The 24,186-nt window shown below is 42.1% G+C and overlaps 1 protein-coding gene across 3 annotated transcripts in view; it reads right to left on the reverse strand.

Moving 5' to 3' along the window:
- Positions 1-5,962: 5,962 nt before the first annotated feature.
- The window catches only part of gli1 (GLI family zinc finger 1), a 50,388-nt gene continuing 32,164 nt past the window's right edge, over positions 5,963-24,186 (reverse strand). For 2 of the 3 annotated variants that reach the window (XM_056395833.1, XM_056395824.1), the window contains exons 2-13: positions 18,102-18,213; positions 15,513-15,745; positions 14,807-14,908; positions 14,478-14,676; positions 14,154-14,322; positions 13,807-13,914; positions 13,243-13,383; positions 12,923-13,072; positions 12,163-12,327; positions 11,540-11,782; positions 11,101-11,410; positions 5,963-10,818 (exon numbers count right to left, since the gene is read on the reverse strand). In XM_056395833.1, the coding sequence (XP_056251808.1) occupies positions 8,243-10,818; positions 11,101-11,410; positions 11,540-11,782; positions 12,163-12,327; positions 12,923-13,072; positions 13,243-13,383; positions 13,807-13,914; positions 14,154-14,322; positions 14,478-14,676; positions 14,807-14,908; positions 15,513-15,745; positions 18,102-18,172 (4,467 nt within the window). In that variant the 5' untranslated portion in view covers positions 18,173-18,213 and the 3' untranslated portion in view covers positions 5,963-8,242. Of the gene's footprint in view, positions 10,819-11,100; positions 11,411-11,539; positions 11,783-12,162; positions 12,328-12,922; positions 13,073-13,242; positions 13,384-13,806; positions 13,915-14,153; positions 14,323-14,477; positions 14,677-14,806; positions 14,909-15,512; positions 15,746-16,467; positions 16,990-18,101; positions 18,214-24,186 lie in introns of those variants that run through there. The other variant, XM_056395844.1, reaches the window with a different exon arrangement.

The raw sequence follows: 24,186 nt of genomic DNA on the forward strand, positions 1-24,186 counted from the left end.
AGGGCTCGTGTCCGCAACATCTGCCTACATCATTCAGCAACTTCTTCAAACTGTCCAGCGCTGCGCGTTTTTCTTACCTCGGTTTCTCCTCGGGTTGGCTTGTTTCCTTCGTTTGCCCCGACTTTCCTCTGTCATCATCGCACTTAATTTCGTCTCAAAAAGTTGTCCGGGGAGCGGCGCGTGTGTGCGTTTGTCCCGAGTGCCTGCCTGCAGAATGAATGGTGTTGAGGCATCGCCTTCGGTCACAGCGGGAGACTCAGACCTTGATGAGACTCCAAGCGGAGGCGACGAGCCGTGAGGAGGAGTGATGTCAGCAGCAGAGGTTGGCCCTGAGGTCAGCCCCTGGCATCGCGAACGTTCACCTTCCTCATTTACTAAGAAATGGCGTTAAGACCCGCACACTCAGCCTGTGAACATGTTAAAACATCCGTTATACTTTGACAATGTATTCCCCCGAATTCGCTGCACTGCACCTCCTCTTCAGAGAGGGAATCCCAGGATCGTCGATGTCCCAGCATGTGCTTGTTTCCTTCATGTAAACGTGGGAATTCACGGCATTAACTTTTCTCCACCATATCATCCAAAGCCGATTAACGACATGTATGAAAAGAAGTAATTTCTTCTGGGTAATTTAGTTAGGTTACTGTTCAGAATATGTTCAGAAGAAATTATGAGAGCGATTGGGGGACTTTATGGACTTCATGTGGGACTTTCCTCATCACGTTTGATGCTGCAACTGATCAGAAAATTTCATTCCTCTCTATCTTATCTTTATCCTCCCACAGCCCGAGATGTGAGCTTCTAAATCTTCTTAATCTACAGGCTGTTGACGAGATGCAAATTGGGCTCATCACGCTACGTTTTCACCACGAGGTGAAGATTCTACTAACTGCAGGTTAATGGGAACAGGTATGTGCGCACCCCACCCCCCTCCCCCCCTCGACCCCTCCTCCTCCTCCACTCAGTGGTTTATGGCTCGACTGTTATGCACGTCGCACCTGCGCTCAAGTACCCTGGAGTGGACCCCGTCCTGCGCCCCATTCACCCCTGGATGGCTGTAGGAAGTGGTGCATTGACGGTCCTTTGTGTTGCAACCTGGACCTTAATCTGTTTTGCAACTGAAAAAAACATCCGAAATAAACTCTAACGCAGCGTTCAGGACCCCCACCTTGGCTTTCTAGTGCCCCACCACCACCACCTCTTAGTAAGTCTGTGAGGTAATAAAAGCGAGTGGGGTAGCTTTTCGCGACGCATAATGTGTCCTGCCAAACAACGGAGTAAACAAAACTGGCACAGTGAAGGAGATTAGAGAAATTAAAAAAAAAAAAAAGTAGGTTAAATTCCAATAATTATACAGCATTATCACATGTATAAGCCTATTATAACACTGCCATATGAGATTTGCAGCCCATATAAAAAAAGTCACAACTGACTAGACAGAGGCATTATTGAAGTGAGGCATAGCCTATATTTTTAAAATAATAATTTAATGATAAGCCATTTTGGTAGAAATCCTCATAATCTACCATAATCATACTTAATTATGAACATATTACACTTTCTACGAAGCTAACAATGATAAAAAAAAAAAATTCCACCTTATTACTCTTTCAACTCTACATGAGCCCAAGGTCACATTTTACATAAGACCCTTTCCCTACATTATCAGCTCACAGTTAAAAAAAAAAACAAACTACATCCCCCTTCATTCCTTCACCCATCTCGACTGCTGGGGGTTTGTCTCTTAATGGATTCTGGAAGAGAAAGCATCCTGAAGGTGGGGAGGGAGCGGAGGGCCGAAGAAAGAGAGGGACAGAAGGGTCATCACCGCCCTTTGTCGTGGGATGGGTGGAAGAGAGGGAGGAGAAAGCGAGGGAGGTGAGGAGGGGGCAATAAACTTTGCTACAGATGAGGGTCACAAAGGTGCAGAGGTGCTTCAGAGGTCCTGGGAGCTGTTTTTTTTTTTTTTAAAGTTATGTAAAGTTGTATTTGAAATGAAGTCGATATGTTTTTCATTCATATCCACTGATTTCAATCAAATTGTACATTTCTGAAGGAGGCCCGATTTGTTTACATGTGCAGATGGACAAATTGCAGCTTGTTACATGGTACCTAAAGTTTAGAGCTGTAGGTTTTATTGTTTTTTCGACTTTAATAAAAAGTGCCATGCTGCGTTTTCTTTGATATGTTTAACCAGTCAAAGATACAATAAATCAACCATTCACGGAACAGCCCTCTTCATTAGTTTGAAATATGAACCTACTGCACCTCTTTTAAACCCTGCTGTGTGCAGGGTTTACTCATGTGATTGCAGATGGACTAAGGTTGGAGTATTGAATGTTTGTGCACATTCTTGTTTTGGCTCAGTAGTTGCAGTGTATCAAGGACACAGCAATGCTGTGTCGGTAAAGTTTGAGTTTTCTGTTGTCTTGTTGAAACAACTGCTTGCTCTCTCTCTCTCTCACACACACACACACACACACACACACACACACACACACACACACACACACACACACACACGGAGGAGCATGGAGGAAGCAGTCCCACTGGGGTTTTGTCCCCGTCTGTGGTCTATGGGTTCAAAGCATCTTGCATGGGGAGGAGAGCCCTTAAACAGCATATTAAGCAGGAGTTAATTATATGCCAACCTAAGTGACAAAGGAAAAGAAAAGGCTCCTTCTGAATGGCAAGACAAGAAAAGAGAAAAGTCATTATGCTGCCCACTTCTTTGCATTTGAAAAACTCAGTTCTTATTTTGGCACTTCCATTTGTAACTCTACAGAAGAGTGGAGATCACGTTGTGGAGAGTCGACAACACTATCATCGCATCAGTGCTATTTAACTTTTTTTTAATATATGTATTAGAGTCGAACACAAACTTGTTCAAGAAAATAATTTAGAAAAACATGCACACACACACACACACACACACACACACACACACACACACACACACACACACACACAACACACACACACACACACACACACACACACACACACACTCACTCTCTAATTCTGTGATAGAGAAACTATGGCAGTTTTGCATTACAATCACTTTGGCCTGAGGCAGGAGACAAAACAAAGTTTCCAAAAGGTCCAAAGTGTTTAAGGAAAACAATCAGTGAAGGTCACTGTGATTTACCTCTGACATTTATATCATTGTGTCGAATAAGGAGTTAAGTTAGAATCTAAACATTAAACAAATAAAGGGAAGCCTATTCAATATCTTCAACAACAATTTCCTCTACAGAGCATAGCACCGATCTCTTTTAGCTTGTGCACCTCATCGCAAGGGTGACAGTTAAATGTTGACTTTTGATGTGTGAATACCTCAAGTTGTTTTGTTGGCTGTGACAGTCGTTGTTTTGTGCACAAATATTTCCACAAATGTGTGTATTCAACACGTTGCCATAAAATTCTGAACTGAAAAGCGGGATTCGTCTTCTTTGATCCCCTCTGAGCTGCCCTTCCTTCAAAAAAAAAAAAAAAAAATCTATTCGATCCTGTTGTGGGGAGATTCAGCTATTGTTTCAGATCAGAAATGATGGACACGCCAGATTACAAATCAGTAGTCCGTCAGGAGAACTTCCCCTTGCCTCGGAGCAAATGAGTCAACTTTAACATCACTGCCAGGCTGTAGTGGCTGCCGTGAGTCTACTGTGCCATGCCACAACACCACAATGCCAATATCGTCTAAGCACACTGGGGCCCCTGAAGCAATATGAGCCAACACTGTAAAAAGTAATGGTAGTGGTGGTGTTTTAAAAGGTTACTGTAAATCAGCTTTCACCAAACACAGCAGATTAAATGAAAGTGATAACACATGACAAGGTGTTTTACAAAATTGCGAACAAAAAAGAAAAAAGAAAAAAAAGAAACAGACAGGGCGGAGAAGTCTGTTATTAGAATATTCTGATGCGGGTAGTGTAATATTTGAGTGTATTGCCACTTTCCATGGGTGTGGGTTTGGGTTCAAATCCTCATGAAGTTTTAAAAAGTTTGCTTGTAGACAGTTTAACTTATAGTCTTTTGAAAATGGGAATCAACTAGTTTACCTACCTAGTAAAGCTGCACATGGCAGAAGTACTGTAGCTATTGTTGCTATGGTTACAGACAATTCTAGGCTACAGCTTGCGCAGTTCTTGAAATGAAAAGTTACGTTCACCATGTCTGTCTTAAAACAATAGGAGCACATATGACCACTGGAAAAAGGTTTTGCTTTATTAAATCATTCATTCTGTTCATATTGACCATAAAAAGAACTCTTTTTCAGGCACTTTCAATGCAAGGGATGGCCAAAAATATATTGCAAAGTTTAAATGAAGTTATTATTAGGCTTCAGCAGTCATAGGCCTATAAGTAGTGTAGTTAATAAAATCAAGTGGGTGTCCTCCAAAGTTAAAATCCCCTGTTTGTGTTTCTCTGTTAAGCTTTAACTTTGTGAAGGGATAAAAATAACTTTGTACGACTGTAACTTGGGAAGATCCCCACTTGATTTGTTTAACTTGAATGGCTGAATCCCTATATTATCTTAAGTAAGTTTTCAATATATTTTTACATGGAAGGAAGGAGGAAAGATTTTGTTCCCCATAAACCCACATTTTGAAAAGTATTAACTGGAGGAATAATTATAGCAAGAAAAAGTTGTTTCAATGATCTTACGGGCACCTGAATATTTTTTTGAGACAGACTTGAACAATTATGAAACTATAACTTCAATATTTCCAGTAGTCATGGTCTAATTACTCATTGTTAATTATAATTATTTCTAATTAGGATATCAGTTTTACTTTGTAGCTGTGTAGTTTAAGTAAGTGAACAGCAGCGGTTCTCAACCTGGCAGAAGGATACGTCATGCATGCCAAGATAAATCTGAGGGGTGTTTAAAGGGATGAGAAGGAAAAAAATACCCCTGTTACACAAAATTATGTTTATTTCTTCTGCCTTTTCTCTAATTCTGCTTCAATCTGCGGGAAAAATCACTCGTTGGTTGCACAGCTCATAACTCACTTCCACACCACCATATCCTGTGATGTGGGGTCACAAATAGACATGACTTCACTTTAAGGAGTCACAAGCCCAAAAGATTGAGAACCGCTGGTATACAGTGTCATATGACACAGTATCATGGGTATGAACTTTTTAACTCCCATTTCTTCTCCCAGTTTTCCCATCAGCCTCTCACAGATGTCTTTTAGAGAATATATGTGATGTTGATAATATTTTACAAGCAGCAGTTTTTCTTTCTTACAGCATTCAGCAGCCCACACTGCCAGTGCCCATCGACCACAAAGAGCCTGTCCAGGCACTGATGTCATAAACATTAGCCATTTTTAACGCTCATCCACTTATTTATTATAGCAGCCTAGCAGATCACTGTGGCGCATAAAAGGCTGCCATGACAGGCAGGCTTAAATCATATTCATAACAAGGGGTTTTCCAATCAGCCTGTGGGAACAATTATGTCAGATTAATATCCTCTGTTTGGCCACTTGGTTAGACTTTTAGAAATTATGGGGTGGATTCTGCTGGATCACAATTATGCAAAGCAGATAGTACAGCTGGGCTATCTAGGAAGTTCTGCATTCAAGTTATGCTATGGGCCTTCATTTGAAGTGAATGAAATACTGTCTGCCTTCTGTGCTTGTTCTCAGGCGGTACTGCACTCTATTGGAGGAAAGGAGTCACTGCATTAATCCACAAGGCACGAAAGCAAATGTCATCCAGCAGAGCGAGCATTCATTATACCCATATTATAAAGGGACACTTGTTTTATGGATATTTGACTCCTCATCCTACAATTACAATCACAACACATGAGCTAAAACCCTGTCTCCTTAAAATTTTAAATGTGTAGATATGGCTTGTTACAACAATCTGAGTACTGCTGTAAGGAAACACAAAGCCACACCACAACACACAAAAAGAAAAATGTTTGACAAACATTCTGCATCCATCCCAAACTGAACATGTTTATTCATAAACTGGTAAAATATAGCACATTTGTATAAAAATGTAGAAAATTGTACACAAAATATAACACTTGGCTTTTGTCTATTATAGTTAATGCTACTATTATAGCTTTCTGTTGCTAAAGGTGATATTCTTTTGCCAGCAAAAAAGTCCGAATGAAGGATGACAGTTATAAAAAAAAACAAAAAACAAAAAAACACACAGACACATATAGAAGGCAACATCCATAAAGTTCATTAATATAAAAAGATAATTTTATACAAAACATCTCATACATTCTAAAGAACAGCACTATCAGTCAATGTTGCTTATTGCTAGTGTTAGTGTTGTGTTAAAATAGACTATTTGTGCATCTTTTTCTCAGTCGTTTTAAGGTGTCTTTGGTACGTCGTACACTTTTTCCAAAATGAATGAATGTTCATTCCTGCTAATGCTTAGTAACACTTTGAAGTGACGCTACTAGTAAATTCTGAAAAGTCACATAAAATGCTTCAGCAACACTTTCATGTGGCCTTATTGAGTCTAGCGGTGCTCAGATGTGTTCTTCAATGACTATTTCAAAATACTGTGACAATTCTTTACTTTTATCAAAATGAGGTTCATGTGAATAGTCATAAGAGACAGAGACCTTTCCACACAGTGCTGTAGTCAGTGCAAAGCCACAGTGTAAAATTAGTTCTCCTGCCAAGAGCTGCAGCCTTCTTTCACATGATGCAGCTCAACAGTCGCACAAAAAGTACCTCAATGTACCTCAATGTACCTATACAATATGTATTTTACTACAGTGGTAGCAAGTGATAAAATTCCTGCTTCTTGATCCCCTATCCTGAATTAGTAATGCAGATTTTTCCAAATAACTCCTCTTTGGGATAAGAGAGAAAGTGCAGCAGCACTATACTATGAATGTACCTCCATTTCTCAAATATAGACAACTATTACTGATCTGTTTACAAATACAAAGCAGCTGATTCGGGTTTAATTAAAATAGCCGTCATCCTCAGCTGAGTCATGTACGAGTCATAGGTCTGGTTAATGTTGAGCGAATGCAGTATGTATGAATATATCAGACATATTGTAATGTGGAGGGGATTGCTGCACATATTATATTTGAGCTTTACTTGTAACCCCTTATGTATGTACCTTAGAAAGAGCAAGGCACTTTCTGTTTTGCAGTTATAAACACCACTGAAAAATGTACACAGCTGCTTCAGGAACACTTACAGTAAACATGTGGAGTGCAAACTCTCTGTCTGGAAAGGCAATTACAACATAATTTGAACAGCAAAGATTCAAAATTCAAAGTCCTGAGTGTCTGTGTGTAGGCTATGTGTGCATCTGTGTCTGCATTTGCACATGTGTGGGAATACTATGTGTGTGTCTGTGTGTGCATTTGTGGGAATACTGATATGCCACTGGTACAGATTGCGATGTTCATGACAAGGAACAAATCCCTAGCAATACAGATTAATATTTAGTAGCACCAAGAAATTATTTCTCAAAGACTAAAAGCGTATCTTTCTCATCCTTTCAAAACAACCATCTTACTAACTCCCATCTGAACACTGGCCTTCACAATCCAAGCAGTCGATCACGAGACAGGGGATGTCTCATTGTCATATACACAACATATATAAATGTATATAAAACGTATTTACATGTAGGCCTATCCTTCTCTGGTCTACTGTTGCCACAGCCCTGTGACTGGAATGCCTGTTTGGAAAAAGTTCCTTATCAGTTTCATATCAGGCATTTAACTCTGTGTCTCGGGCACAGAAAACTACCAAGTACCAAGGCAGTGAAGGAAGAATACAGCAAGGGAGATTGATCAGGCACCTTTGGTTTTAAGGTTTACGGCGAGGATTTTTACAATTTTGAAACCTGTGATGGGACCACATTAGTAGCTTCGTCTCAACTTGCAACCAGAACGCATTACAACATGACGTTATTCCTGTTAAATGCGTATCCAGTAGCAACAGACCCCTTGCCAGTTGAGGGTCCTGGCTCGAACAAGGGTTAATGTGTCAGGTTTATGTATAAAGGCTTATGGGGATGTATAAAACAGCCCAGAGTAATGATCCATTACAGAAATGTTCCATTCAAAAGTTTGTCTGTCTTACCCTAACTGACCTTTCTTGCAATCTACAAGAGAAAATCACTATAAGCAACAGGAGTTAAACATTTTAAACCCCAGGCTGGTTACATAAAGACCTTGCCAAAGGCTAAAATTGATTGATAGTCTGAATATATGCCTAAGAGTTGTCTTCTAAGACAATGTGTTCAGGTATTTATTCTCCCCAGCCAGCGAGGTAAGCATGGATGTCATGTCACCAACAGCCATGTTGGACAGGCCAGAGCCTGCAGCTAGGCTGACAGAAGTCTGAGGGGTGGTGAGGCGGGATGATGCCTGGGAGGAGGATCCCGGCTGACCCTGGAGGGGATTGTTGACTGGGCTGAATGAGGAAGACTCGGCATCATCAATGATGGAGGTGAAGTCTATGCGAGCATTGTCCAGGTCAAGGTTTTCTAAGGCATTGGATATGGGGCCCGACTCAGGATAGGGAGCCATGGGGGCAGACTTAGTGCCACCTGTTGGATCCAGGTTGGACGTCATACTATGCTGCTGATTGATACAAGGCCCATTCTGGGGGTCCATGTGTTTCTCCATATCCATGTTGATCTGACCAGAGTAGTACATGTTGTTGTTATTGGAAGGAGAGAACATTTCATTTTGTTGGTGCTGTGGATGCTGGACTGGGGGCAGTCTGACCCCTCGTCTGGGGCTGGTATTAGAGTGGACAGGGCTGAGATGGGGTGGGCTGCCCAGGTAGCCTCCTCCTACCTGTGACAGGCTGTTCTGACGGCTGAGAGGTTTCCGGCCCTGAGGAGGCCTGGGCACCACCATCTCCTGGCCATAGCATGAACCTGGGAGACCTGTCAGCTGCTGGTCTTTAGGTGTCACCGAACTGGGCCCTCGGCTGTGGTCCGGAGGGCTCATGACCAGGTTCTGGTTGGGATAGGAAGGATAGGGTTGGTTGGAATAAAGATTCTGGTTTTGGTGCTGTGGACTGTGCTGCATCATTGCTGTCTGGCCGCTCATATCCATATTGTCAGGAATAGAAGTAGGTTTTATTCCACCCTGCTGTTGCTGTTGTTGCTGCTGCTGTTCTTGTTGCTGCTCCCACATGAGTGCTTGCTGGGACTGTACATAGTTCCTGACCATCATTTCCTTCACCTGCATCATGGGGGTCTCTGACCTTTGCCCATCTGAAAGAGCAGACCCGGCGCAACCTAAACTCAAGCCACCTCCACTGGGGTAAGACTTTTGGTTCTGCCCTTGAAAGTCACAACTGGGATTGTTAGAGTTCCTCATCATAACCTGGCCTGTCTGCTGCGGGTAACCCTGAGTCTGCTGAAGGAGCATCCGCTGCTGTTGGAGCTTAGCACTTTGACAGGCGTCTCTGCCTCCCATCCCAGGGTGGAACTGCTGCTCAGGCTTGATGGTGAGTTTGTGGGTTCCATCAGGACCGTTATAGAGGCCAGTCTGATTGTTGAAGTGGGCCTGTGACTGTTGAGGCTGCAGGGTGGGATCTGAATACTGCATTCCTCGCTGGTTCTGGAGAGCATGGCTGGAAGTTTGGACTTGGCTGTGGGCGTCACTCCAAGGGCCTCCAGCGTCACCACCCTGGCTTATGCTGGGATAATGGGGACCTGAGGGACTGAGCTGGCAGGTGCTCATACTGTACTCAGCCTGCTGGAGAAGTGTATTGGACATGCCCTCTGGGTGAATAGGCCTGGCTTGGCCCATTGGATTTCCACCAGCTCTGGAAATAACTTCCCCTCCCTGGTTCTGGAAGTGCCCCTGCATGTAACCCTGTTCTGGACAGCCCATAGAGTCATGGCTTGGGGACAGCTGGTTTGAAAGAGGACCTCCACCGCCAAGAGTTTGATGCTGTTGCTGATATCCCATAAAGCTTCTTTCTCCAGGGGGCATCATCATGGAACGATCCCTAGCATCAACAGGGGCAAGGTGGGGCTCCATACTCATAGCCTCCAGCATTACATTCTCTGTGATGCTGGGCGGCCGAGGGGAGTACATGTGGCGTGCAAGACTGGTGTCAGAGCCACGGTGTTGCAGTGCATTCCTTCGGCTCATCATGGCTACATTATTAAGGCTATTGAAGCGCTTCGGGAGAGCTTGTGTTTCTGCTGCTGACCGCACCGGGTCACTGGCTCGCCTGATGTTGTTGCCTGGAGCCTGGTGAGGGTAGATAACACCAGTGCCGTACTCAGTGTTGGCACTGTGCCTACGTGGGCCAGCTTGTTGAAGGAAAGGAGGCAGAGGCTGCCCCTGGTACTCACTCAAAATACCTCTTCTGCTCGGAGTTCCTGGCTGCTCCATATTGGGTAAAGGAGTAGGTGGCGGTCCACCAGTTGCTGCAGCGTATTTGGCCTTTAGACTGTATTGCTGGGCGGGTGTTAAATTAGGAAGACCTGGCAGTCCCCCTCCTCCAGGACATGGAGCTCCTCTGCGATTGGTCTCAGGAGAGAGGGGGTCTCCCCCACTCTGCTCTGGGCCGAGGACGTGACATCCTCCCCCTGCTGTTCCTCCCATTTGTGAGACCTCACTGGAGCGCCGACTGGACAGGTAAGGAGACACCATGGAGGAGCGACGGCTGACTGTATACGCAGAGCTTAGGCTGCTGGTGCCGCTTCCTCTCCTGTCATTAGTAGAGCAGCCAATCGAAGTTCCCCCTCCTAACTCATGGTTAGACAGCTCCATAACACGTCGATTTGAGAGGAGTGGAGAAGGTGCACACATTCCCATATTCTCCCCTGTACCTGAAAATGTACATCCAACAGGTTAGAGATATATATTTATCAATACAGACCAAGAATGTTTATTTTTATTTCATTTGATTTTGGAAGAATTACAACATCACACTGAAACAATCCTTGCACCCTCTGTCAGTCATACGTCTGTTATGTTGTAACATCCTTCAGCCCAGTAGAAAAATTCTATTTTGTACAATTCGCAAATCAACATCAATGAATATAAACAAAGAATATGCGCATAATTACAAAATTCTGATTATTTATGAATAACTTTGCCATAGAACTTACCAGGAAGTGTTGGTAACTTGTTGCTGGCACAGCGGCCAGGAGGAGTAGGCCTGCGGATTTGCTTCAGCTTGTCAATCTTCAGGTTCTCCAGCCTTTTCAAAGCCTGTGCCGACATTCCCATTGCTCCTCCTACACTTCCTGGTTCCCCTCCTCCTCCACCTGCTACTCCATCCTCCAGTGCTGTGAGATCCTCCAAGCTGCCTGCGGCATTTAGGTTCATCTCCACCCCGCTGTCGTTGTTGTTGGCGCTCCCCAGTGGAGAACGTTCGCTACTGCAAGATGACTGACCACCAGGACTTGGCTGAGATTTCTGAAAGAGGTAAATGCCTTGTCATGTATACTTTAAATTACAAACCATCTTTTTCAAAGTATAACGAGTTTTGTTTATTTTCTTATATTGAAAGAACCTTGCAGGTTATAAATAATATTTAGCACTCACCAGAGCAGTCTCAGGAGCCAGCAGTTTGCAGTCCTCCCGGCGTGTCTCCTCTTTCTCCAGCAGCAGTTCAGAGTTCTGCCCTCCAGGGGTCATAGCTGAGCCAGGCGGTCGAGGGCCTGTGTCTCCCCGATGCTTCTTGGTGATGTGGGCTTCAGGGCCGTGCACCGTCTTCACGTGTTTTCGCAGAGAGCTCGGATCTGTATACCGCTTAGTGCAGCCTGGGATCTTACATACATAAGGTTTCTGCAAAAAAATCAAGGTGTCAGTCTATACAAAAAACGATGTTTGTGTGGAGACAGTCTTGCATAGCATAATTTGTGTAACTGCATCTGAGAGTGTCTCATTGGTCATTCTTGGCCAAAACTATTAAAAATGGTTTGCATAAATGTTTTTCCTTCTTTTTTAAACTTGACATTGTGAACATACAAAATATTTACATAAGTGTGAATCTCCACAAGACTCCCATATTAACTTATTTGAATAAAAAGCATCTATCAGTTCTCTGCCTTGGACTGATTATGTGTTGTACATAGCCAAGACAAATGCTGATATTAGCTTTCAAACTATATGCACATAAAATTACATAATTACTCAGTGGTAATCAGTGGTGTACACTACGGTACCTCATTGGAGTGAGTTCGGTTCTGGTGCTTGGCCCGGTCTGAAGCATTGGAGAAGGCCTTGTTGCAGCCTTCATGTTCACACACGTATGGTTTTTCCCCAGTGTGAGAGCGCAGGTGGGTCTTCAAATTTTCCAGGCGAGAGTAAGCCTTGTTACAGCCTTCAAACTGAGACAGAAATACAAATATAAATATTGAATGAATGAATGAATATTGTTTATTAGAGTGTCCTGCACCTTATCTGGTTCCCAGCCTGTATAGGCTTACAAGACACTTAACCATAAACTTGATGGCAACATAACAAATCATCACATACATTTACATTTTTGCAATTAAGAAAACATCTTCCAATAGTCTAGACTAAAAACAAAAATAGTAAATCAATGAAAGTTTCAGCTACACACTTAGAATCCTACAGCCAGACTGTATTTCAGCTACAGTGCATTCAGTGTAGTTGCAAGAGCTTTATAGAGGATTAATATCCCTTTCCCCCTTGCATTAATGATTTCAACAAGGCTTGTGACCCCTGAAAACCTGTTCTTAATGAATTTCGTATTGAAACTAAAATAAAGGCGTTATTGTGTCTTCAAAGGGAGAAAAGGAAAAGATCCTACAGTGCTGCTTGGTAAAATAAATTAGCAAGGTATGATAGGATCAGGACAGAGGACTGGCCCCTCACTGAGGTCACCCTGACCTGCCACCTGGTAGTGAATCTATTTGGAAGCTGGGGGGGGGGGGGGGTAGAGACTTAAGATTGACTCACAGTGCACTTGTGTGGCTTCTCTCCTGTGTGTCTGCGCATATGAACCACCAGCATGTACTGGGCTTTGAAAGGCCTCTGTTCTCGAGAGCACTCCTGCCAGTGGCACACAAACTCCTTCTTCTCTCCGTGGATGTGCTCATTGTTGATGTGCTGCAGAGTAAACAGATAAAGGGAGACACATTAATGATCACAGTGATACAATGTAGATACCCTAACTCAAATGCTTCAGTAAAAGAGGGATGAAGTGGAATATGAAAATGCAACCGTGGATTTGCTCAGGAACAACTCAATTCTTCCATATTTTCATCAGTATTTCTTACATGAACTAGCTGGTCTTGTGTGTCAAATTCCTTGTTGCAGCTTTCCCAGCGACAGTTAGTTTCGTAGACGGCCTCTGGCTCAGGTTTCCCGTCCTCTTTGTCCAAGTCATCTCTGCCATCCAGTAGACTCAGGAGAGGGTCCTGATGTGCACAAACAAAAAAATGGTTAAAATTAAAAAAAAAAAAGAAAAAGTACTGAACAAACATATCAAATTTTACTATGTGCACTTGTCTTAAAGCTACTTATGTTTTCTTTATATTGCATATTAGATATCAGCCAGTCATGCCATCCACTGCTGATATGATGGAGGTTAATTTCCAACTAAAGCCACAAAGATGCATAAATGTATCTTTGTATGTGATGATGATCGTATAATTTTGGCAAGAAAATTGTCATATTTTGAGAGAATACCTGATTTATGTGTCAGAGCAAAAACATCACAAAGAGCCATTCTTGACTTCCACCTACTCTTCTTGACTCCACATCATTTTGACTTTAGCAACAGACAAAAGCTTTTCTATTCCTGTATGAGTATGTGCCAAGGCCAAAAACTAATACTGTACCTGAGTGCCAGTGGAAGAAGGACTAGCCACATCTCCCTCTGACCTCTCCTCCAGGCTCTTCACATTCATGCCATCCATCACACCTCCCAGCCCTGGCTCCGTTTTCAGCTACAAAACAATACACACATCATACTGTGTTTCATCTGTCTTGCACAATCCGTGTCCGTCTCTCACGGTCATTCACCTTCATGCAATTAACACCGATTTTAAATTCTCCTCATCATAGACCTGCCTGAGCTTCCTATTCCCTCCTCCCATGCCTCCTCTTCCGGCTGTCAGTAACTGAAGGCGCACTGATACTGAACTGCTCTGACCGCTTTCTAAAGAGAGTGAGAGAGCTGTCTTACATGTCCATGCTTGGGTGGAACGTGGAGTCGAGGATTGTGCGGAGGTAAGCGGGAAGCTTGGCAGGGACCTGGTGTGTGTCCACCTAGAGGTGTCCCCCCGCCTCCACCGTACATGGAACCTTGTTGCCTGGACTGGCAGTTTATATTGCTGGAATAACCCAGGGACGGACTGCGGGGTAACAGAAAAGACAATATGAACCATTGAGGTATTCAAATTCATCAAATAAATATATATATATATATATATATATATATATATATATATATCAATAAAATAAATATCTAAATATATAGGAGAATGTGGAAATTTGCGAAATATCTGACCTCATGGCGCTCACAGAGAGATGCCCATAGGAGCTGGCTCCATTGGGGTTGCAGCGAGAGTTGACGAAGGCCACTAAAGAGTTGGGTGATGTCCGGATTACTGTCTGCAGGTCCACACTGGCATCAGACAGAGGAGAGATGGACAGAGCTCTCTTTTTACTCAGCTTCAGCATGGAACGAGGTGTGGAGAACCTTGAGCCTACAGAAGAGGGAGGGGGAGAGGACAACAAGAGCAGGAGGGTTAGCTTTTGAAGACACAAAAGATTTATTCAAATTTAAATCCAAACACTGCACACCACTTCCCCATTAATATGTGAGTGATCCCTTACCATCACCAGACCCAATCTGATCAGAGCCAGGCTGAACCTGGCAGAAGTTATGATGAGAGGACATCATGTTGTTCTGGTTACAGTAGGGGGTGCTATTGCCACCTGCACAGCATTAAGGATAGACAGAAACAGACAGCAACATTAATATCTCTCAGGTTGTGTGTGTGTGTGTGTGTGTGTGTGTGTGTGTGTGTGTGTGTGTGTGTGAAGCAGACAGATGGTTGCTTGGCTACTGAGGCCAGTGTTCATATGTTTAAACTCTCAACAACGCATTATGTTGAAAATGTAGTGAAGTGAGGAAGAGAGATACTTCACTGTATTTTTAAAGAGGATGAGACATAATAGTAAAAACCCGCAAGGTCAGTAACATGAGGTGGAAATTGCATTGTAATGCCAGGTAACAGCATCCACACTAGTAAGTCATTTTAAATGATTATTATTACATTGTTATGTAAAAGCCACACCGTAACAGTCAGAAGATGGCATCTGTACATCATTTACAGTAGATTCACTGTTAACTGTTTCTTTTTTTTTTATCTCTAGCTCACATAAGGTTAACTGAGTAATTTTGATTTGTCCATTTTTTCTGCAAGCTATCGTAGAACACTAGGTAGTTTCTGTTTCCTACTCAGTCTCTCAGGTATCTTTAAGTCCAAATCAGTAGCAGCTGTGAGATTCAGGAGGTGTAAAAGATACTCTGACTCACTCTCTGTGGGCGGCATGCCCCGGTGGCCCATCATACTGTGGGGCGGTGGGGCCTGAGGGGGCCTCATGTATTGATCCATGCAGTGGCCGATCCCCTGTCCTGGCCCTGATCCATGAGTCATACTGGGAGTCATGGGATTATACATAGCTCGGCAGTCCTGGGGAGGGCAGTTGAGGAGTGGGGCACGGAGCGAAGACACATCACTGTAGGGAGACTGGTCTGATGGGACTAGGCTGCAAATATCCAAGAAACACACATATCATAGGTATGAATTATAAATTATGAAAAATAAAGTGAACTTAACGTTAGACATGGCTGCTGCCAAAACTCACGATGGGAGCTGTGAAAATAAAAATTTCTTGTTCTGTAAATGTGACTTCTGACTCTCCTATTCCTCTACCTGAGGACGAGCTGTTTTAATGTAATAACAGAGAAGTTTTAAAAGGGGGCAGTCAACAGTGTTGCAAGTCACTGAGAGGCAGAAAAGTAATATTCATTGGTGGTTTAGGTAAGTATCAGGGCCCAAAAGTAACACGTGAAATAAATAAGTGAATAAATAAATGAGTGCGATAAACTTCTAATTAATTAATGAATTCATTAAAATTTAAAAAAATTAATCAATAAATAACTGAAAGAATGTTTTATTTGTCCGTTTCCTGTGTGTTGTGGAAAAGTTTCTTGTATGTCCATCATGTGTCAACTTTGAACCCTCATAGTGAGAGAAGATTATACAAATTACACAACTTCTATAAATGCAACTTCATATAGAAGCTAAAGCATTTACAGTAGCAGGAACAGACAGCCTGAAAAAAAAAAAAAAGCACTGCCTGAAGCGCTGAAGTCAGGGGGAAAAAAAACTCCATATTCCCAACTTCACCCTGATCTGTTGTGATGTCTCCTTCTCACCAGTAGATGGCGTATAGGCCTTATCTTGGTCTACACTGTGGAAACTTACTCATCTGGGTTTTCCCCTTCCAAACTAGAAGTGAAGCTTCAATGGAACTTTCCAGTCTTCTCATGAATTTCAATGTATTCTCTGACCTTTCCTCAGTCTCATTGGTTAGTTCAAACTCGGTCCCTGCTGCTCTTCTCCCCTGTCTCGCTTCTCTCCTAAAGGAACAGACTTCATCCATCCACCTTCTCCTAAGACGTCCTTTCAGTTCTTTAATTCTTTCGCCACAACGTGTATTCCACACAGGAGCTTAATCTGTCCTCTCTAATCCACTGTGCCGGTTCCCCCCGAATTTACCTCCCTCCTATTCTCAGTCCTTTCTCCCTTTCCCTCCTCCCATTCATCCCTTCTGTTCTACTTCTCTGTCTCTCCCTCTCTCTCTCCCTCTTTCTCTCTCTAGCCCCTCTGTCATTTCTGTCTCTTTCTATCTCCTCTTCCTTTCTCCCTCCTCCTACTCCTCCTGCTCCTCTGTCTTTCTCTGTCCTGCACAGCCACCTTTCTCTCCAACTCTCTCCGCTTCTCCCTCACTCTGGGTAACCTGAGCGGGGCGCGAGGCAGTCATGCAGAGCGCAGCAGGGCCTGGTCAGCCTGTAATTAGCAGCTGTCAGAGAGAGGCCGAGTCCACCCGCAACCTGGGTGGCATGAGGAAGGGAGGGAGGGAGGGAGGGGAGAGGAGTGGGGGGGGGAGTGAGGGGCTGAGCTTGTACTGTGTCCACAACAATTGCTTCTGTGCCCTCATAATATCCCCGTGTTAAAACAGGAACAGTTTCTAGTTCTTCAGGATGAAATATAATTTGTGATTTATAGGGACTGAAGACATGTGGGAAAACAGAACTAGATATGCACTTGTAGCAAGATCAGAGAGTTCAAAGATTTGGAAAATCTTTATTTTCTTTTTTTCCGAGGATGAGATCAGAAGATCAATATCTCAGCATAAAGACTGGAAACAAGAATGACTTTGTCCATCGTTCAAAAATACACCTACAAACACTTGTAAATGTATCTCGCTTTTTGAACTTGTGTGTAAACAAAAATATAATGAATATATGGAACTCAGTGAATGTTTGCAGTTTACCAAAGCCTTGTTGTGACTGTGAACTTGGTTTGATACCTTCATGCTTGTGCACGGACCAAAACCTGTGCTCGCTGACCGTATATGGAAACCCGTGCCAACACGCTGCACAGAAGAGCCGGGAGTTTAGATAAACTATTGTTCATCAAGAAATAGCTCCAACGCATCACTAGAGGCTGCATTAATCTATATCAATATTTCCATATATGTTGGCTGATACACTGAAAAGTTGTTTTACATCTATATAAAAAATGCGTATCTTGGTTTGAATTCCCGGTCAAAAAGTTAAGGAGTCTATATTTTCTAAGTTTGGAGGGAGCCAGGCTAGCTGTTTCCCCCCGTTTCCAGTCTTTATGCTAAGCTAGGCTAACCATGTCCTGACTGTCTTATTACGTAACACACAGACATGAGAGCAGTAGGCTTTTTAACCTTCCCGTTGTATCCAATTAGCCATATTTCCCCAAATGTTGAACTATTCCTCCAGTTTCTCTCATGTTAACAGAAGTTAAAATGGAGCTACAGAGTAGTGAGTGAGGACACAGCCATAGACTAACTGCTGTCTTACCCTCTGGAGGGCTGGCTGGGTGAGGTCTCGTAGTGATACAGCCCCTGGTGTGGCTGCATGTCCACTGGCATTGGAGCTCCTGGAGACCTGCTGCTCCCCTTACACCCTGGACCTGACACACGGAGACAAGGACACGGTTAGAGGGAAGAAAGAGGAAATTCAAACAAACCCAGCCCAACCAAACAAAACTAAACTCCACCAGAAAGAAAAACCAAATACACAAAAACAATTGTGGTTGGGTGAAAAGAAAAAGAAAATGTAGGATGTTAATAACATACCAAACCAAGCAAAACAGTTCAAGGGCAAAATAAGCTCTCTCTGAAAATCATGAGTCATACTTATTTTAAACAGATGGTATAAAAGTACTAAATCCATTACTTAAGTGAAGGTAGGACTATAAAAAACATAGTAGTAGTAGAAAATGAAACACACATTGTAAAACTATTTAGTTAACATCAAACATTATTAAAAATAAACTCCTATAAATAAATAAATTCCTGCATTCAAAATACTGAGAAATGTGTTGGTTTTTTTTTTTTTTTTTACACGGTGGTGCTGTAGCCTACCTGCTTCAATAGACAATATGTAATATTCTATTAGTTTATATTTGGAATATAACTGTAAAACAATACAACATTTTTAACGGTGTACTTAATCCCTTAAAAGTCACAAATATAAAACTAAAACAACTGTTGTCAATTTACAATCAGGTCAAATCTGCAGCAAATAAATCACAACGCAAGAGATGCCCCTTCTGCAGCCACACGTTTATAGAAATATAAGCATTTAAAACTCCATTTGGAGAGATGAAACGTGACACACAAGTAACATGAACGTATGAGTACATAAAGCTAAAGTGAGTCCTCTTGACAGCAATTTGATCCGGTACACGGAATAGACAAAGTATCTTCACATTTTAAAAAGACTTTTGATACATAAGAAGCCTAAAATGCCTTGCTCCAACCTGAGGTGACTGTATACATTACAGAGACTTTAAAGGCAAGTCATGTGATGGTACTGATGTGCCCTGACATACTCCTACAGATTACACAAAAACCTTGTGACACAAACTGCGGGCTTGGCTTTAATCTCTCTTCTAAACAGTCTTGTACCTCAAACGCCGCTGAACTAAACAACTAAAAACCTGCCACACCTGCCCATCCTGGAAAGTAGTGATCAACATGGAAAAGACACACTGAAGAAGAAAATCAGGGTTTTTGCCTCGAAGCTTAAAAGACTAATAGTTAACGTGAAGCTGGCACCAAAATCAGATTAAAATGGGACTAGAACAGAGCTACGCAAGCCTAATGCATTCACCTAAGAAGAAAAAGGCTTGCCCTGTTTTTGGGCAGTGTAGTGTAGAATTTCTTGTTTTTCCTGAATTAATGAGATTATTATCTCAGAGGTTTTATTTTTCCAAGAAAACTTTTCTCAGAATTCTGAGATATTAATGTCATTCATTCAGAAAAAACAGGGGAAACATTTTTTTTCTGAAATGAATGCATTACGCTTCTGTACAGAGCAGCCTTTTGTATCAAACTCATATTGAGACGGTATCTTTCAACAGGAGTGTATGTGTAAGGTAATTCTAGCTGAGTGATCGCAGGAACAAGCACCTGCTCATTACAGACATCCAACCACATCAGTGCAAGTACTAATAGTCAGAACTGAGGGCTCTTACAAGTTTACAGAGGTAATTAACACCAAAAAAGTACTGCACACACCGATGTCATGGGGACAGGCTATAGCTTTTTTTTTCCATTATTTTGTGTATGTGCTCTCTAACAATTTTGTTTTAACAATGCAACAATAAATTTTCTTTCTGATGCCACATTCTTTAGCTCTGCCTTTAAGTCCTTGTCATGCATGTGGAATCAAAATATCACATTGCTGTTGTTCATGTGACAAGTGTTCAAACCCAGTGTGAAAGCTGCTGCCCAGTGCAGATGAAAGCTCTGTGGTTTGAGTGTAACAGGTTGCCAGGCCTGTTATGTAGTAGCACAAGTGTTAAAAGGGCAGCAGGGACCTATTTAAGCCCACAAGCCAACAGGGGGATTTGGTAGGCAAAGTTAGCCAGTGGCTAAATAACGTGGGCGGTCCAGGGCTAATTGCACATATTCAGCACCAGCTTCGGATGTGTGTATGATAATTAGTCGGAAGTGCTAAATAGAGATCTCGCCGAGCACCTCAGCTGTCCAGAACTAATAAATACCGAGAAGGGGGTCCCCAGACAGCCTGACACACACATACACACACACTGACACACCTGTCAGTCTCGCCAGGGGGTAGCATGATAATCCAGTGGCCACCAAGTCTACCGAGAATGTGTGTGCATGTGTGTGTGCATGTGTGCGTGTGTGTGTCAAAGAGTGAGTGTGGCTGTGAATATACAGTTTGTACTGTGTAAGCCCAGTGGCAGGTGTGTATGAGAAGAGAGTCTTGGAGACAAGTGTATTTGCAGCACAGCGTGTGTGTGTGTGTGTGTGTGTGTGAGTTGGAGAGTGTGTTTGACATGATAAATGGTGGTGGATCTCAGAGTGAGAGTGAATAATGTATGAGACCACCTTAAGCAAGCTGGAATCTTTAGAAAAATATGTTTGTGCCTATATGTGTTTCTCCTGGGAGCAAGGCAGGGAGTGTGTGCCTGAGTGTTACTGTTGTAGCTCTACGTACACACACTCAACTGTGTTGTGTATTTTATTTGCATGGTACACAGTTTACACTGCTACCCAGTGAATTACTGTAAAGTCAGTGCAACAGCAGAGTAAGTCAACATCATAAATATTTAGCAAGTCTGAGCGATCCTGCCTACTAGAAATTACTTCTATAGACTACTAATCTGCAACAGCAAATATGCTCTTTAGGGAAACATAACCCCACTTGCCAAGAGGCCAAATACTGAAAACATTAAAGTTGGAGTATGGGACTTTTACATTCAAGCCTATCAGCACCGTGTCCGTGGTGACATTCCCGCTGGCGCTGGAGCACCAGTAGCGATTCATTTTTACGTCAACCAGCAATGATTGGTTTGTCAGAGCTGAGGAAGGGAGCAACCGTAACGAAGGAGACAGAGTAGGCTACAGCAACTTGGAACAACCCATGCAGCAACTCCACGGCTAGGACAAACACAGATTTCGGTTGGTATGGCTTTTCTTCTTTGACAGGTTGGTATTTTTACAATATTTGAAGTAGGCTATGTAGCTATTACATTCACCTACTGTAAATAAGGTATTTTTGTCTTCGAACTCAGAATACGTCAACGGTGTTTATGTAATTTCTTTACCAGTAGGGAGAGACAAAATGCGATTGTTGTTTGACTAGTCTAGACTGGTAAATAAACAGCTGTTAATGCTAAAGTTGGCTATGTAGCAATAGCAAAACCAACCACATGAGTGAGACGTGAACCCAGAGAAGTGTAAAAGTCAATATTGATTGTTTCTGTGAAAATGAAACACTACTAAAGCAGGGGCATTTCCATACAAAAAGGTTTGTTTGAAGAACATATATATATTTTTTATATACTTAATGATGACTTTCAGGTCAGGAGAAATTTTCAAAACTTTATACTACTCACTACTAGAATTAAACAAGTCTCATCTATATATTTTGCAAAATGCATGTGTATATATGCTTTCCATCCATTATATGTGTACATGTATGGATATATGGATTTACCATCTGTAATATGTATGTACAGATAGATGATTTCATACATGCATGGTGCTGACACAGGTGTCGTGGCATTGTGCTATTTTAGGTCAATATTTTGTGAGAAACTCTAAGGGAGTTTGCTCCCTGGTGTAATTTGTGGTGCTGGGTTTGAGAGGGACGGGGCAGCAGCATATTAAAAACCCCAAGGCCATAAATCAAACGCCTAACTAAACAAGCCTGCTCCACTGCGGCACAGCGAGCTGGGCTGGAGCTGAGGATGAGGACAGGAAGTCCAGCCACTTTCTACACCCAAAACCTCCCCATTCAAACACTCCAAGTTCACTAACCCGGCAACATCACCACCCCATACAAATAAGCCACACCTAACAGCCAGACATCTTGCACAGTTACTCTGTCTCAAACATCAATAACCATACACAGCACTATGACAAAACCAGAGTGAAAAAACCTTGAAAATAAAATGACCACGACACTCAGTGCGAAAACAAGGTGTATGTTGTATAAGCTGCAACTAACAAACAATTTCAAAATTAATTAATTTTTTAATTAATGTGCTAATTGTTCAGTCCATGTAATGTCAAAAACAAATTCATTTAGAAATCAGATAAACAACTACTAATTTCAACATGTATTTTAGATAATAATGTACTTAATGAAAAAAAAAAACCTTGAAAGAAATTCAAAAAAGCATTACCAATTTCATTTGTTGCATGAAAATCCTACCTTCATTATTCCTTTTCATAGTTCTTTTTTGGGCACTGTATTATGTTTCCAGAGTGAGACAAACTCATATAAGTCTATTTTATCTTCCTGGACTGTGATATTAGCTGAGCTTTGCTTTATTACTGGATATGTTAAAACAAGCCCAAGAAGTCTTGACTGTGGTTTATCGCAATAAATTTCCATTCTGACTTACCTACTTAGTCACCAAACCAGCTTACCACCAGTAAATAAAATATGGTTTTGTATCCTTAATGAACTATTACTCATTCACCAGAAACCCAACCACTGCACTGTAAGGACCCGCCATTCAGCAAAAGCTAATGCTAAATACAAGAACAGATCTGGTCCTGGCTTTTCTGTTATAGGAATCAAACATTTACAGATTTATGTAACCTCTGAAAGAAGACAGAACACATTTCTCTTACGAACATAAAAATCTTAATATATAAAACGCACCTCTACCAGTCCAATACACTCAGGGGTATTGCTATTACAGCATCACTTAGTCTTGCATGACCAGTAGGTAACGGAGGCTAATGTTAGCAAACTTTTTTGCTCCACAACAGACATTTTGCTGACTTTATGACTCTTCTCTATTCCTGTAACTTTTACACTACATTTTAGCATTACCACTAAAATTTACAAGATAATGTAAACGCTAAAACATGATGTAACCATAGCGTAGAGTCATAAAGTCAGTGAACTGACTCTGTAATGTCCGTTACACGCAAAAAACGATCCAAGTGTTTTGAGTCCAGCTAACATTAGCCTCCATTCTACTGGTCACACGAGACCAAGTATGGTTATAGCAGCGAAACCCCTGAGTGTGATGAATGAACATTACACAACCAATTCCACTTTAATGTCAAAATTGACTGGAACATGTCTCTGTGACTGTGTTTATTTCATTATAATGCTTTCTATTGACACTAAAGTGTAATATTATCTTAACTACTGCTTGGCAGATCAACACCATCATTTTCACAATTGTTCTTCTTGTTGCAGGACCTTTGACTAGACTGTATTAAGTGACTTTTTTCTAATTTGATACGCATTTTTCCCACTAAATTCAGCTCTCAGGTGATAGTTTGTATTTGTGGTATATACAAAGAGAAACATTGTTTAGTCTTGCACAGTTTGGCTATTTGCGACATTCCCATAAAGCGTCGGTCCTCCTCCCTCTGAGGAAATCTCTAGAGAGGACAGACATTTCCACAGGTCATTGGTCGTGTCAGACAAAAGGCCTGATCCGGCCCTGCTCCACTCTGCTTCTACACTGCTCTACTCTTGGTTGTAACATTAAACTGGGGCTCACACATGCACCCCCCCACCCCCACTCCCCAGCCAATATAAAAAGCAGAATTTACAGACAGCCCCTCTCTTCTTAACCTCATTTCTACTCTACTCTCAGATGGGAATGTATTGTATGTAATGAGTATACAGTATGCGTGCTCATGTGTGTGTTCTCATTTGCGTGTTTGCTGGATAATCTATTACTTAGACAGCATGTACACATACAATAACAGCCAAAATAACACTCAACACACATCTTTGGAGTATATTGTGTAGTGTAAACACCCATCTGAAAGTATTTTGTCTTTCACCCCCACCCTCTCCCTTGTTCCTTACTTTCATCCTCTCACTCTGCCTTTTCCATGGCTGTGTATCGCTATCTCTGGCTATCTCCTGC

Source organism: Seriola aureovittata, chromosome 2, assembly GCF_021018895.1.
Source record: "Seriola aureovittata isolate HTS-2021-v1 ecotype China chromosome 2, ASM2101889v1, whole genome shotgun sequence".
Lineage (NCBI taxonomy): Eukaryota > Metazoa > Chordata > Actinopteri > Carangiformes > Carangidae > Seriola > Seriola aureovittata.